The 15,399-nt window shown below is 40.8% G+C and overlaps 1 protein-coding gene across 2 annotated transcripts in view; it reads left to right on the forward strand.

Moving 5' to 3' along the window:
• Window positions 1–15,399, forward strand: part of spon1b (spondin 1b) — a 298,589-nt gene that overhangs the window by 35,691 nt on the left and 247,499 nt on the right. For both annotated transcript variants that reach the window (XM_060927069.1, XM_060927070.1), the window contains exon 3: window positions 10,224–10,357. In XM_060927069.1, the coding sequence (XP_060783052.1) occupies window positions 10,224–10,357 (134 nt within the window). The remainder of the gene's footprint in view (window positions 1–10,223; window positions 10,358–15,399) is intronic.

Here is a 15,399-nt window from a genome sequence, read left to right on the forward strand (position 1 = left end):
GAATAACTGTTTTATTCTAGTCACATTCACTGGATTTTGAGAAACAGAGCATTTTTATTCTTCTTTTCCTTCTTTTTCTTTAGGGTTTTTTTTTTTTGGCAGTTGGCAAACCAACTTAAAGGTGCATTACCACCACCGACTGGGCTGGAGTGTGGAACAGGAGATATTGGGGGGGGGGGGACTATATTATTTTAGCTATTTCTGTTTCTTTTAAATACTTGAAAACAATTTTTGGGGTTTTGTTTTCGAGTAGTTTTTATTTCGTCCTCGGTTGGTTCAGCAACACGCTCCGCCATTTTGTTTTTCTCTACTCACGGTATATGAGCTGATATCCTAGTAGTAGAGTAGCCAATCAGAGTGCGCGATTGCTCATATCCAGTGAATGTGGATAGAATAATATATATTATACACCTGTAGAAGCCAACTGTATGAGCTACAAACACTCTTTAGAGACTCCAATGATCTTTGCTATTTTATTTAAAGCTTTATTTTACTCTACAATTTAATAATATGCACATTAATAAGCTTGTATAAGACTGGATAAGATGAAAACACACTTTGTATTCCTCCCCCCAAGTTAAGCAATACGTAGGAACTAAAGTTGTAAAAGGGCCAAATGATTAGTCATGAATGATGATCCTTTGATCCAGTTGTTTGGATTTGTTGCTTTACCATGTCATACTTAATTTGCATACATTTGAGGAAAAAGAAATTCAGCTTGTCATGTTCATGAAGACTTTTCCATGGTGGAAAACCTACAGACTCTTAGGCCCCGGTCACACCGCCCGAACTTTGCTGGAGCGTTCCTTGAACGGTAGGGAGGGGGGGCCGAATTTCGACAACGCTCGTCACCGCGCACAAAATGGGAAAAAAATCGAAAACACGGGCGTTGGCTTAGCGGTGCACCGCTGAAGCCGGCGTTGGTTTAGCGGTAGCGAGCGTTGGTTTAGCGGTGACGCGAGCGTTAGTATAGCGCCGTTCTGCACATGCGGGCTTTGGCTCGGCGGGGGTATAAAGTTGGTTTAGCACCAATCATAGCAAGTCTCTCAGCATCCATGGTGATACAGTTTTACTGTAACTTTGAGCAAATTCGATATAGATGAGGTCTGAACTCAACAGCAGCTCGATTCCAAATGAGCTCCTGGTCCATTTCTCCCCGTATTTATAGCCAAATTCTGGTCCCGCTCCGACACCTCTATACCAACGCCAAACCAAAGTTCATCGCCGCCATGGATAGCTGCTTCAACGCCCGACACCATTCCAGCAACCCCGTGTCCGCTCGTAAAATGCTTACAACCGCTCCACCGAAGTTTGTGCAACGTTTAATTGCCGCCCGGGCAACGCTGGCGAAGCAGCGGTGGTCCAGCGTTCAAGATTTCTGCGTTGGCCTAGCAGACCCAAGCGTCCACGAACTTGCGTCTAGCGGTGCCAAACTTTGACTGGGCGTTGGTGGAGCGGGGGTGAACTTTGCCGGGGCGGAAAATTGCCCCCTCCTCACCGCTCGCAATATTTTGTGCAGCTCAAAACTTTCGGAGCGGTAGGAGGGCCCCTCGAGAAACATCAGCGGTGGCCGAGCGTATACAGCGTTGCTTTAACGGGGGCCAACTTTTGTTAAATGGTGGTGAACGGTTACGAGCGGTGATGAATTTTTTTCACCGGTCCAGGAACGCTCCAGCAAAGTTCGGGCGGTGTGACCGGGGCCTTACACAGCAACTCTTACACTGGAGACTCCTTCCATAAACTTTAAATAAACATCACCTTACAGAAAACTTTTCTGAAATAGCATGATATTTGTGTCTTCCTTTATGATTAGTCTTCGATCTTCCACTATACGAGTCCCTGTGAATGAGATGTTACTGTAGAATACAGTGTCGAAAGTATCATAATGAGCACATTAATATAAAATAATGATTTTTATGATTACAGCCGGCGGCACGGTGGTGTAGTGGTTAGCGCTGTCGCCTCACAGCAAGAAGGTCCTGGGTTCGAGCCCCGGGGCCGGCGAGGGCCTTCCTGTGTGGAGTTTGCATGTTCTCCCCGTGTCCGCGTGGGTTTCCTCCGGGTGCTCCGGTTTCCCCCACAGTCCAAAGACATGCAGGTTAGGTTAACTGGTGACTCTAAATTGACCGTAGGTGTGAATGTGAGTGTGAATGGTTGTCTGTGTCTATGTGTCAGCCCTGTGATGACCTGGCGACTTGTCCAGGGTGTACCCCGCCTTTCGCCCGTAGTCAGCTGGGATAGGCTCCAGCTTGCCTGCGACCCTGTAGAAGGATAAAGCGGCTAGAGATAATGAGATGAGATGATTACAGCCGGCACTAAATGATTCAACATCTTCTGACTAATCAGACTGAAGAATTTATTAGCGCTGCAGTAAAAGAGGACCTGAATTTTAAGCATCGCTGCTAAATTTCATTTTGTTTGTCTGTCGCCATAAAAAGATTTCTTTAGCAGCCCGATATAAAATCGCCAGATCGTCCAAGTATCACTTTACAAATAAATGGTTTTATTCGATCCACATTCAATGGGTATGAGCAATCGTGAGCTCTGATTGGCTAATCTACGACAAGGCTATCAGCTCATATAGATGACTTGCAACCACGTGATCAAAATGTGCTATGTCATGAGCGTCCACCATGATGCTGGACATACAAAGTAACTAGGATGGCAGCTGCTGAAAGCGTGTCTGTAAACAATGCTGAATTTTCTCAGTATTACCACGATTTGAACGGTCGAGCGAAGATTTGATACAAAGAGAAGATAGATATGTGTGGGTTTTGACCCATATTATTTTAAAAAGTCAGACTTTTCTGAAGATAAGACTCTTCTACTGACCATCGAGTACCCAGATATCACGTTCTATTTGGTTTGGTTTTCGAAGAATCAAGTCCGACCTTGGATGAAACACAGCCCATGTTCTGAGTGGGCGCCCAGTCTGGATTGTTTCTATCGTATAATTTTGCTGGCGCTCCTAGAAGCGAAATGGTAATAAGTGCACGTATTAAAATTATAACAACAACTGAGTGAACCACGACAACAGAATGCTCATTTTATAACAAAATTCTAGCAGCACGAAATAAAATTCTTCCATGATTTTATCGAGAAGGCTTTTGAATCTCACCTGAGATAAAATGATTACTGCAAACACGAGCTGTTTTGGTTTTAGCCTCTGTTAGATCAGCCCTGCCGATGTTGTTCAGCCGTGCTCGTCTCCTCTCCGTACTAATCCTCAGAGTTTCCTCGCCCTCTTTCCGAATCGGAATTCTAAAAAATCGGAACGTGCCATGGTCACGAGTACTGTTGTGACCACAACCATATACAGCACACAGATATGGCAGCGCTAAAAGAATGCTTAAAGCAGTGGAAAAACAAACAGAGTTGCAAACGCGTGACTATGGCCCACTTTACACGGGGACGGTCTGAAACAAAAACGCAAAAGTCTGTTTTCGTTCTCACTTTTTTCCGCGTCTACACGACCGTTTTCAAGGAGGAAATCTGCGTCTATAGAGATCTTGCAGTCACGTGACCGGAAAGTACACAACCCCCATCTTGTCGGTCAAAAACACTGCTGAATACTGCTGCACTCGTGTACAGAATGGATCAATTTCAACCGACGGACTACACGACTCATTTTTCTAATGAACAGATAACTAGATATATGTCTAAAATAAACGATCTACAGATTAGTGACCCTTATGGCTTACCGGATGGAGTTTTCACGACCGGATTTTGAACTGCCAGCGGAATACCCGGACGTGTATAATTACCTCATTAACTTTCCCTCGCTGTTCAGTGGTGAAGCACTGCGTGCTTATAAATCTCTGGACAGTTATCTCTACAGAAATTCAGGATTTGTCAGCGACTCAGATGTGGCATCTTGTAAACAAGAAAATAATCCTCATTGGATGGGTAAGTCATTTAAGTATTGAGTATAGCACTGACCGGCCGATTATAGAATAGAATAAGGTAATTCCAAATCGTCCGTCTTGTTTACATGGATCTGGCGTTGGAGAGGTAGAGGCTTGGCAGTGGAGGTTTGAGTAGCTGTTTTCTGAGCTTAGTCAACAGGCCGGCTCTGCCTGTAGCCTCGCTTTTGCTTCTGCTCCCGGCGCCGCCTCCTTCGCTTTGCTTCCAATAACAATCCACGGAGACCCCGGAATGTTTTTTTTTTTTTCTCGTCCGGAATGTTGTGCATGCGATGGAAATCGCTACAAACCGTCATTTTCTGCTGGAAACCAATGTCCAGTAAGTCCATACGGTTGTAGTGGATATTGAAGTCCGGTACAGATGAACAACACGCAAAAATACACACAAAAAACATAAAAAACATGCACAGGTAGGAAGAGCTTGTAGCCGCAGCCGTTGTAGTAGAATTGTATATAGTAGGGTTTTCCAGAAAAAAAGGTAGAAGTAAAAGCAGAAGTAGAACCAGAAGTAGAAGTAGAAGGCGGAATATGGCGTTTGACCGACACGATGGCGTCTGTCACAATCTGGATTGGCTGTGACGTCACATGCAAGTGCTCCATACGGTGACGCATAAATGTGTGGAATTCAATTGGATGTGCATGCCAGTCGGCTTAGTGGTGCTGTGAAAGACCTCCGCTATGTCTGCACGCATGCGCAACGTCTTCCGTCTTGTCTGATCTGCACATCTGCGCCGCAAAAACTTTGACTACTTTGGCTATGGCTACTCGTGAGGTTGCCAGAGCAGCTTGAAGGTCCGTTGGATCGATGTAATCAGACATGCTGTAGCCGTTCTATATGAGTGGGTGGAGCACAGAGGACGGCAGGACAGAGATCAGGTTTACAAATAGGCTTTATTGCCACACTTTTCAGTCTAACAATATTTTTAAACCAACAGAGACACACGCAACCGGCGTCTAGCTTGGGGATGAGCTTCTCTGCTCTCCCTCTTTAAATAGGGCGTGGTCACTGGGAAGACACACAAACACAGGTTAATTGACATCAGGTATAGTGATTCTGCCACTTACCTTCCCTGACTCCACCCTCCTGTCACAGACCGGCGCTTGACCACGCCCCCGCTGCCACACATGCTCTTACTATGACGTAAACGCGTACCCGACGTGAGCAGATCCGAGCAGAGTTTCGCGTGTTGGGTAGTTTAGACGGATATGCAACGGGGGCTGTTTTTAACTTATCCATTCTGGAAGGCGTTTTCAATTTTTTCCGTTTTTCAGCCTCGAAAACGCCGTCCCCGTGTAGACGAAAGGCACTTCCGATAAAATATTTAGTCGTTTTTACCCGACAGCATCCTCGTGTAAATGGGCCCTATGTTTTGTATGGAATGTCGTTTGACCCCACATTCGTATCTCCAGCAACATGGCCGACATCCGGGTTTCTATTTTGCTTTGACGTCACTTGCAAGTCAAGGATGCCGTGAGTAGAGAAAAACTAAATGGTGGAGTGTGTTGCTGAACCAACTGAGGACGAAATAAAAACTCGAAAACAAAACCCCAAAAAATACAAAACAAGCAACAAAATATGGAATGAAAGTATTTGATAGTAAGAATGTATCTTTTATTTTTCAAGAATTATGATTATTACCACATTTTTCACAAACTGCTCCTGTCATTTTGCCAGTTTGCTTACATTCTTTTTTTTTAAAGATATTTTTTTGGGCTTTTTATTGGATAGGACAGTGTAGAGACAGGAAATGAGCGGGAGAGAGAGAGACGGGAAGGGATCGGGAAACGACCTCGGGCCGGAATCGAACCCGGGTCGCCCGCATTCATGGTATGGCGCCTTAACCACCTGAGCCACGACACCCCCACCAGTTTGCTTACATTCTAAGTGGAAATGATTTTGTCGGACATTTTTTTATAAAGTTTTTATTTATTGAATTTGCAAAAAATAAAAATGCTTTGTTTCTCAAATTTCAGTGAATGTGGATAAAATAAAACAGTTATTCCACTCAATCTTGCTGTGCACGGCTTATAGCTATCAGCTCATGTACTAGTTGATTTCGTGGAATAAATATGAAGTATTGTGATTTCTGGTTCAGTCACAGTATTGGTTTCATTCACCTTCAAAAGCATTTCTTCTTTCCAAGTTAAAAACTTTTTAACGCTTCATAATTGGACACATTTTGGTTATATTTTGGCAACAATGTGAAATTCTCAGATTAGCTTTTGTTTGCTTTTCCTGGTTGAATTCCAGGCTTCAGACGTGTTAACAGCAACGTGATAATGCACAGAAATTAATGTGATGTTTATCAGTTTGGTGTAAATCTGTGTGAACAGGAAACACCTGATTGCATCGAATGGGCACGCAGATGGAAAAAAAAAAAGCAAATTTGCCTGCACGTGTAAATATAGCCTTGTACTTCTGGGTTATTTTGTAGAATTATCTGAAGATGACTAGAAACATGAGTGTACTGAAACCATGTCTTAAAGACCAGAGAAATTATTAATATTTTTTTTTCCCCTAGAAAATTTTATATACATAAAATTGATATAAAAGTATATATATATATATATATATATATACTGTGTGTGTATATATATATATATATATATATATAAAATTTATGTACTGTGCAAAAGTCTTAGGCACCTTTTTTTTAATACAAACTTTGTGATAGATTTCTATTTTATGACTTCTACAGTGGGGCGGCACGGTGGTGTAGTGGTTAGCGCTGTCGCCTCACAGCAAGAAGGTCCTGGGTTCGAGCCCCGTGGCCGGTGAGGGCCTTTCTGTGTGGAGTTTGCATGTTCTCCCCGTGTCCGCGTGGGTTTCCTCCGGGTGCTCCGGTTTCCCCCACAGTCCAAAGACATGCAGGTTAACTGGTGACTCTAAATTGACCGTAGGTGTGAGTGTGAATGGTTGTCTGTATCTATGTGTCAGCCCTGTGATGACCTGGCGACTTGTCCAGGGTGTACCCCGCCTTTCGCCCGTAGTCAGCTGGGATAGGCTCCAGCTTGCCTGCGACCCTGTAGAAGGATAAAGCGGCTAGAGATAATGAGATGAGATGAGACTTCTACATTATCGAGTCAGTAGAAAAAGATTGTAGAGTTCCAAACGTTAATTTTTTTCCAGCACTAAATTAAATGTTACAGAAAAAAAGTTTGTATCTGAGCAGCATATTACATAAGAGAGCACTTTTCAGATTAAAAATGAAAACCTAATGAAGGCTGCTGGGTTTTGGTGCAAAATGAAGACGCGAGTGTGACAGTCAAAGTATCCAGAAGAACTGTGTCTGGTTCTGGAAGATGCTCAGTAAAACCTACAGCTCATTTCCTTATCAAACTGCACTCATTGGACCTGAGACTTTTTTTATTTAAGCAAATGGTCATCTCACACCAAATACTGACTTTGTTTCATTTATTATGGCTTACTGATTACTGTTTATAATATTTTTTAAATGTTGAAACATTTAATTTCTTTATTTTTTAAGCCATTTTTGGTCAACAGCATTTCTTTACATGTGCCGAAGACTTTATTGAATGAAGTAATGGCAGTATTAATGCTTTTGTAATAAGTTTGCAAGAGCGAGATTTATCGTGTGTGCCAATACGTTTGCACATCAAGACAGTTTGTAATCCAGTATGCATCTGGCTTTGAGGAATGATTTGAAAAAGCCAACAGGAGGGCGTGTTTTGAAATAGACTTTAAAATTCTGTTTAAATTTTCTTTCTGTGACAAATCTGAAAAAAAAAAATTATATTCCACTTTGAATGTTGAAGAACCTGCTAATTTTCGTCATTTGTTCTATATAAAATACAAAGAAAACGATCAGAGAAAGCGCGACCACGTTCCGAGAAAGATTCCCGTCTCAATGTTATAACTTTGAAATCTTTTCACATAGCACCAGGCCTCGACATTAACTTTTGACACCGTAATGGCTTCAAAAAGTTTTTGCCCCCCTTGAATTTCCTTTTGCTCTAAAATTTTGCGGTATTTCGGCAAGTTTTCAAGTATACTGTTCAAGGCAATACTGATATGTTTTCTAGAGGTATAATTGAGTTATTTAGACAGAAGTACATGCTTTTTAAAAAATAACAACAACAACAACAACAACAACATTTATTTCTGCATCAGAAGAACAAGACAAGCCCTGAAAACATGAAACATAAATCAGTATCATATACAGTACATTTAATGTACTGACCACTAGCTTTTTTTACACACACACACACACACACACACACACACATATATATATATATATATATATATATATATATATATATATATATATATATATATATATGTGGACGTCCTGAAGTCAACCCAGAAAAACATAGAGGGCACCAGCGACCACTCATAGTGATTAAAAGCACAAATGTGCACACACACCTGAAGCGAGCCAGTCAGAATCGCTGTTAAAACCAAAAAAGAAAAACCAAAATGGCGATCACAGGTGAGGGGAGGCGAGGATTCTGATTAATACGTCCGTTTTTTTGTAATGTACTCGCTCGATAATCATTTTTGTGCTTAAAGAAGCTGACTATAGGTGTGCCCGAACGGGCCTGACTCACTAAAATTATTTCTGCCTGAGCATCTTGGTCGGGCAAATTGGGCATTCGGGCAATACCTGGCGTTGAGGCTTGAGCACGATAAAGTAAAAAGAAGGTACAATACCAGGTCATTTAAAGTCCATGCAAAAGATGCCAAATAATCTTTTACTTAATCACGAATTAATTAATAATTAATGTAAAAAAATTAGCATGAGTCAAAAAATGGTCATTACTTCCTTACGACTTGGAATTTTTTAAAAGCCAAACAAAACCCCAAAACAAACCTCTTTATACTTGCAAATAATATCCATACAAGATATTTAACAGTTATTCCATGAAATCGAGTCGTACGTGAGCTGATCGCGGCTATAATCCATGTATGACGAGATTGAGTGGAATAACTGTTTCATTCTCTCCACATTCACTGGATTTTGAGAAACTGAGGCATTTTAAAATTTTTGCAAAATTCAATAAATAAAAACTTTATACAAAACGTCCTACAAAATCATTTCTGCTTAGAATGTAAACAAACCAGCGAAATGACAGTTGCAATTTGTGAAAAATTCTATAATAATAATACTCATCTCATTATCTCTAGCTGCTTTATCCTGTTCTACAGGGTCGCAGGCAAGCTGGAGCCTATCCCAGCTGACTACGGGCGAAAGGCGGGGTACACCCTGGACAAGTCGCCAGGTCATCACAGGGCTGACACATAGACACAGACAACCATTCACACTCACGGTCAATTTAGAGTCACCAGTTAACCTAACCTGCATGTCTTTGGACTGTGGGGGAAACCGGAGCACCCGGAGGAAACCCACGCAGACACAGGGAGAACATGCAAACTCCACACAGAAAGGCCCTCGCCGGCCACGGGGCTCGAACCCGGACCTTCTTGCTGTGAGGCGACAGTGTTAACCACTACACCACCGTGCTGCCCAATCATCATAATAATTCTTGAAAAATAAAAAAGATACATTATTACCATCAAATAGCTTTATTCCATATTTTGTTGCTTTTTTTGTATTTTTTGTGGTTTTGTTTACAAGTAGAGTTTTTATTTCATCCTTGGTTGGTTCAGCAACACGCGCCGCCATTTTGTTTTTCCCTACTCATGGTATATGAGCTGATATCCTAGTAGTAGGGTAGCCAATCAGAGCACGCGATTGCTCATATCCAGTGAATGTGGATAGAATAAGTTTGAGTATCCATTTTTCCATATTTGTACCCGTATACTGTGGACAGTTTTTCTTTTCAAATAAAACTTCCCTGGGCGCTTCCATCTTACTTTCTCAGAGGTTCAAATATCGTGCTCTGAGTACAAATTACGTGAGAGAATCCGAGATTGTGACGTCATTTACACACCACATGACTTACTGAGGCTGAGATCTAGAGGATACATCGCTTCTAAATTATTGGAAACAACCCTGAAGATGCTCGAGTGTCAAGCGTTTGGATGTAAAAATAAGCCCGAATGTTGCAAAGGGAAATTGTTTTTTCCCATTCTCAATCCTACACAGATAGATCTAGACAGATGAGGTAGCTGATTGGCCTGGGATGGCAAGATGGTGTAATGGGTAACTTCGCTACCTCACAGCTTTAGGGTCACCAGTTGGATCATGAATCTTTTTTTAATCTGGAGAACATTTCAGTTTTTAATCCATGTGCATGCAGAAATTGTTTTATGGTGTATGAGACTCACTTTTGCATCTTTCATTTGCTCACAAGTATGCGATCTTTGTCCCACAGATCATCGATAAAGAAGACTCTCAGTTCATGACCACCTGCCCACCTGCCGTCACAGAGAGCATTCCCCGGAGACGCACACGGATCCAAGTGTTCTGGACGGCGCCCCCTTCAGGCAGCGGTTGTGTGATACTCAAGTAAGTGATTGATTTCTCGCATTTTGGAGCTTTTAACTGTGATCGATCGACTCAAATCTGCAGATTGTGATTTATAAATACTGACGAGACATCTGAGCTGATGCACATGTTTTTAGCTGTAATTAGGCTGCATTCTGCATGAAAACATTGCATGTTTTGGATAAAATTGTATAAAATACATGTGGCGCTTGAAAGTTTGTGAGCCCTTTAGAATTTTCTATATTTCTGCATAAATAATACCTAAAACATCATCAGATTTTCACACAAGTCCTAAAAGTAGATAAAGAGAACCCAGTTAAACAAATGAGACAAAAATATTATACAACCCCGATTCCAAAAAAGTTGGGACAAAGTACAAATTGTAAATAAAAACGGAATGCAATGATGTGGAAGTTTCAAAATTCCATATTTGATTCAGAATAGAACATAGATGACATATCAAATGTTTAAACTGAGAAAATGTATCATTTAAAGAGAAAAATTAGGTGATTTTAAATTTCATGACAACAACACATCTCAAAAAAGTTGGGACAAGGCCATGTTTCCCACTGTGAGACATCCCCTTTTCTCTTTACAACAGTCTGTAAACGTCTGGGGACTGAGGAGACAAGTTGCTCAAGTTTAGGGATAGGAATGTTAACCCATTCTTGTCTAATGTAGGATTCTAGTTGCTCAACTGTCTTAGGTCTTTTTTGTCGTATCTTCCGTTTTATGATGCGCCAAATGTTTTCTATGGGTGAAAGATCTGGACTGCAGGCTGGCCAGTTCAGTACCCGGACCCTTCTTCTACGCAGCCATGATGCTGTAATTGATGCAGTATGTGGTTTGGCATTGTCATGTTGGAAAATGCAAGGTCTTCCCTGAAAGAGACGTCGTCTGGATGGGAGCATATGTTGCTCTAGAACCTGGATATACCTTTCAGCATTGATGGTGTCTTTCCAGATGTGTAAGCTGCCCATGCCACACGCACTAATGCAACCCCATACCATCAGAGATGCAGGCTTCTGAACTGAGCGCTGATAACAATTTGGGTCGTCCTTCTCCTCTTTAGTCCGAATGACACGGCGTCTCCGATTTCCATAAAGAACTTCAAATTTTGATTCGTCTGACCACAGAACAGTTTTCCACTTTGCCACAGTCCATTTTAAATGAGCCTTGGCCCAGAGAAGACGTCTGTGCTTCTGGATCATGTTTAGATACGGCTTCTTCTTTGAACTATAGAGTTTTAGCTGGCAACGGCGGATGGCACGGTGAATTGTGTTCACAGATAATGTTCTCTGGAAATATTCCTGAGCCCATTTTGAGATTTCCAATACAGAAGCATGCCTGTATGTGATGCAGTGCCATCTAAGGGCCCGAAGATCACGGGCACCCAGTATGGTTTTCTGGCCTTGACCCTTACGCACAGAGATTCTTCCAGATTCTCTGAATCTTTTGATGATATTATGCACTGTAGATGATGATATGTTCAAACTCTTTGCAATTTTACCCTGTCGAACTCCTTTCTGATATTGCTCCACTATTTGTCGGCGCAGAATTAGGGGGATTGGTGATCCTCTTCCCATCTTTACTTCTGAGAGCCGCTGCCACTCCAAGATGCTCTTTTTATACCCAGTCATGTTAATGACCTATTGCCAATTGACCTAATGAGTTGCAATTTGGTCCTCCAGCTGTTCCTTTTTTGTACCTTTAACTTTTCCAGCCTCTTATTGCCCCTGTCCCAACTTTTTTGAGATGTGTTGCTGTCATGACATTTCAAATGAGCCAATATTTGGCATGAAATTTCAAAATGTCTCACTTTCGACATTTGATATGTTGTCTATGTTCTATTGTGAATACAGTATCAGTTTTTGAGATTTGTAAATTATTGCATTCTGTTTTTATTTACAATTTGTACTTTGTCCCAACTTTTTTGGAATCGGGGTTGTACTTGGTCTTTTATTTATTGAGGAAAATTATCCAATATTACATATCTGTGAGTGGCAAAAGTATGTGAACCTTTGCTTTCAGTATCTGGTGTGACCCCCTTGTGCAGCAATAACTGCAACTAAACATTTGCAGTAACTGTTGATCAGTCCTGCACACCGGCTTGGAGGAATTTTAGCCCGTTCCTCCGTACAGAACAGCTTCAACTCTGGGATGTTGGTGGGTTTCCTCACATGAACTGCTCGCTTCAGGTCCTTCCACAACATTTCGATTGGATTAAGGTCAGGACTTTGACTTGGCCATTCCAAAACATTAACTTTATTCTTCTTTAACCATTCTTTGGTAGAACGGCTTGTGTGCTTAGGGTCATTGTCTTGCTGCATGACCCACTTTCTCTTGAGATTCAGTTCATGGACAGATGTCCTGACATTTTCCTTTAGAATTCGCTGGTATAATTCAGAATTCATTGTTCTATCAATGATGGCAAGCCGTCCTGGCCCAGATGCAGCAAAACAGGCCCAAACTGTGATACTACCACCACCATGTTTCACAGATGGGATAAGGTTCTTCTGCTGGAATGCAGTGTTTTCCTTTCTCTAAAAATAACGCTTCTTATTAAAGTTCTATTTTGGTCTCATCTGTCCACAATACATTTTTCCAATAGCCTTCTGGCTTGTCCATGTGATTTTTAGCAAACTGCAGACAAGCAGCAATGTTCTTGTTGGAGAGCAGTGGCTTTCTCCTTGCAACCCTGCTATGCACACCATTGTTGTTCAGTGTTCTCCTGATGGTGGACTCATGAACATTAATATTAGTCAATGTGAGGGAGGCCTTCAGTTGCTTAGAAGTTACCCTGGGGTCCTTTGTGACCTCGCCGACTATGACACACCTTGCTCTTGGAGTGATCTTTCTTGGTTGACCACTCCTGAGGAGGGTAACAATGGTCTTGAATTTCCTCCATTTGTACACAATCTGTCTGACTGTGGATTGGTGGAGTCCAAACTCTTTAGAGATGGTTTTGTAACCTTTTCCAGCCTGATGAGCATCAACAACGCTTTTCTGAGGTCCTCAGAAATCTCCTTTCTTCGTGCCATGATACACTTCCACAAACATGTGTTGTGAAGATCAGACTTTGATAGATCCCTGTTCTTTAAATAAAACAGGGTGCCCACTCACACCTGATTGTCATCCCATTGATTGAAAACACCTGACTCTAATTTCACCTTCAAATTAACTGCTAATCCTAGAGGTTCACATACTTTTGCCACTCACAGATATATAATATTAGCTCATTTTCATCAATAAATAAATGACCAAGTATAATATTTTTGTCTTATTTGTTTAACTGGGTTCTCTTTATCTACGTTTAGGACTTGTGTGAAAATCTGATGATGTTTTAGGTCATATTTATGCAGAAATATAGAAAATTCTAAAGGGTTCACAAACTTTCAAGCATCACTGTACATGCCTTTTGGTAGTCACAAAAATGGAAAAGAAATGGAAAGTACAGTTGATCATTAGGTACCATACGTATTGATTCACTCAATTCATGATTTGATTCAGTTCATGATATTGTGTTCATGATTCGAAAAAAAAAGAAAATTTTATGACCAAAAAAAATAAAAAAGCAACATTTATTTTCTTATTTTTTTCATCAATTTTGTTAAATTAAAAAAAAAAAAAAAGTTTGTTTCATTTTTATAACCCCTTCGGACACAAGGAAAAATGCTATGGAACTTCATGTATACAATTGTACACATTATGTCCGAAGGGGTTAATAACTGACAGCAATTATTTGCCCATGTTTGTAAAGATTTGAGCAAAATATAATAGGCAATACACTAAAATATTCCTTTTATTAAAAAATAAAAAAGTCAATCACTAATTGGTCTTTTCTTCATGAACTCTCTGATTTCTTGATAAATCTATTTGCACAGTCCCTTTCCCATTTTGGATCTGTTTTTTGTGTGTTTTCGCAACATTAGAGCTGTGTTACTTACAGTGAAGTCACATGTATTAATGCTATTGTACATTATTCTGACTTGACTCGGACTTGAACACTGGGGACTCGAGACTGGACTCGGACTCAAGATTTAGTGACTCAGCTACAACATTGCCTTGAGCAAGGCACTGAACCCCTAACTGCTCCCCAGGCTGCTCTGGGTACGTTGGATATCATTCTGGATAAGAGCATCTGCTCAAAGCCTGCAGTGTAATGTAATTAATGTAATTGTTATCTCAGTAATTATAATGTCCTCCACATTGTTTTTTCCTGGCATTGTCTTTATTCATTTAGTAAGAACTTCATTTATAAACACCTTATTTCTTCGACTGGACTTCCTTTTCATGAGAAGCTCCTCTTTAGTCCTGAGCTTTTAACAGCTCTCCGGTTGACTATTTCTTCTCATTCGCAGTGACTTTTGAACTGCAGTTTATGGTTCATGCAGAGTCCGTCTAATGAAATAAACATTCATTTCACGTGTACTGTGAGTGCACTCTGTGGTCTCCTGAAATCCAGGTAGCTCTCAGTATGGGCTGATGGGTGAGTGAAGAGAAGTATATACATGCGTGAGTGTTAGATTTAGAACATCGGATGTCAATATGTGTAATAAAACAAGAAAACCACAAATCAATGTGCAGAATTGATGAAAGTAAATGCACAGTTTAACTAATTACATGCTCATTTTGGAAAACAAACACACTCGAGAGCGCATGAGAGAAACCCAGTTCATTAGTCCCTTTTATCCTGCAATTAGTAGTGCAGATTTTTCAATGTGTAAAATTAGCCAGAAACCAACATGTCCCTACTTTCCAGGTTTGAATGTGTTACAGCTTCTCAAAGGAGTGACAGAGAACAGAATTTCCTTCAGATTTTTTTTTTTTGACTGAGAGATTTAACAGTTATTCCACAAAATCGAGTCGTACATGAGCTGATAGCCAACGAGGTGTGTAGCACTGAGTTGTCTATAAGCCATGTACGACGAGATTGAGTGGAATAACTGTTTTATTCTATCCACATTCACTGGATTTTGAGAAACAGAGCATTTTTATTTTTTGCAAATTCGATAAATAAAAACTTTATATAAAACGTCCAACAAAATCATTTCCACTTAGAA

Source organism: Neoarius graeffei, chromosome 8 (genome assembly GCF_027579695.1).
Source record: "Neoarius graeffei isolate fNeoGra1 chromosome 8, fNeoGra1.pri, whole genome shotgun sequence".
NCBI classification, from domain to species: Eukaryota; Metazoa; Chordata; class Actinopteri; order Siluriformes; family Ariidae; genus Neoarius; species Neoarius graeffei.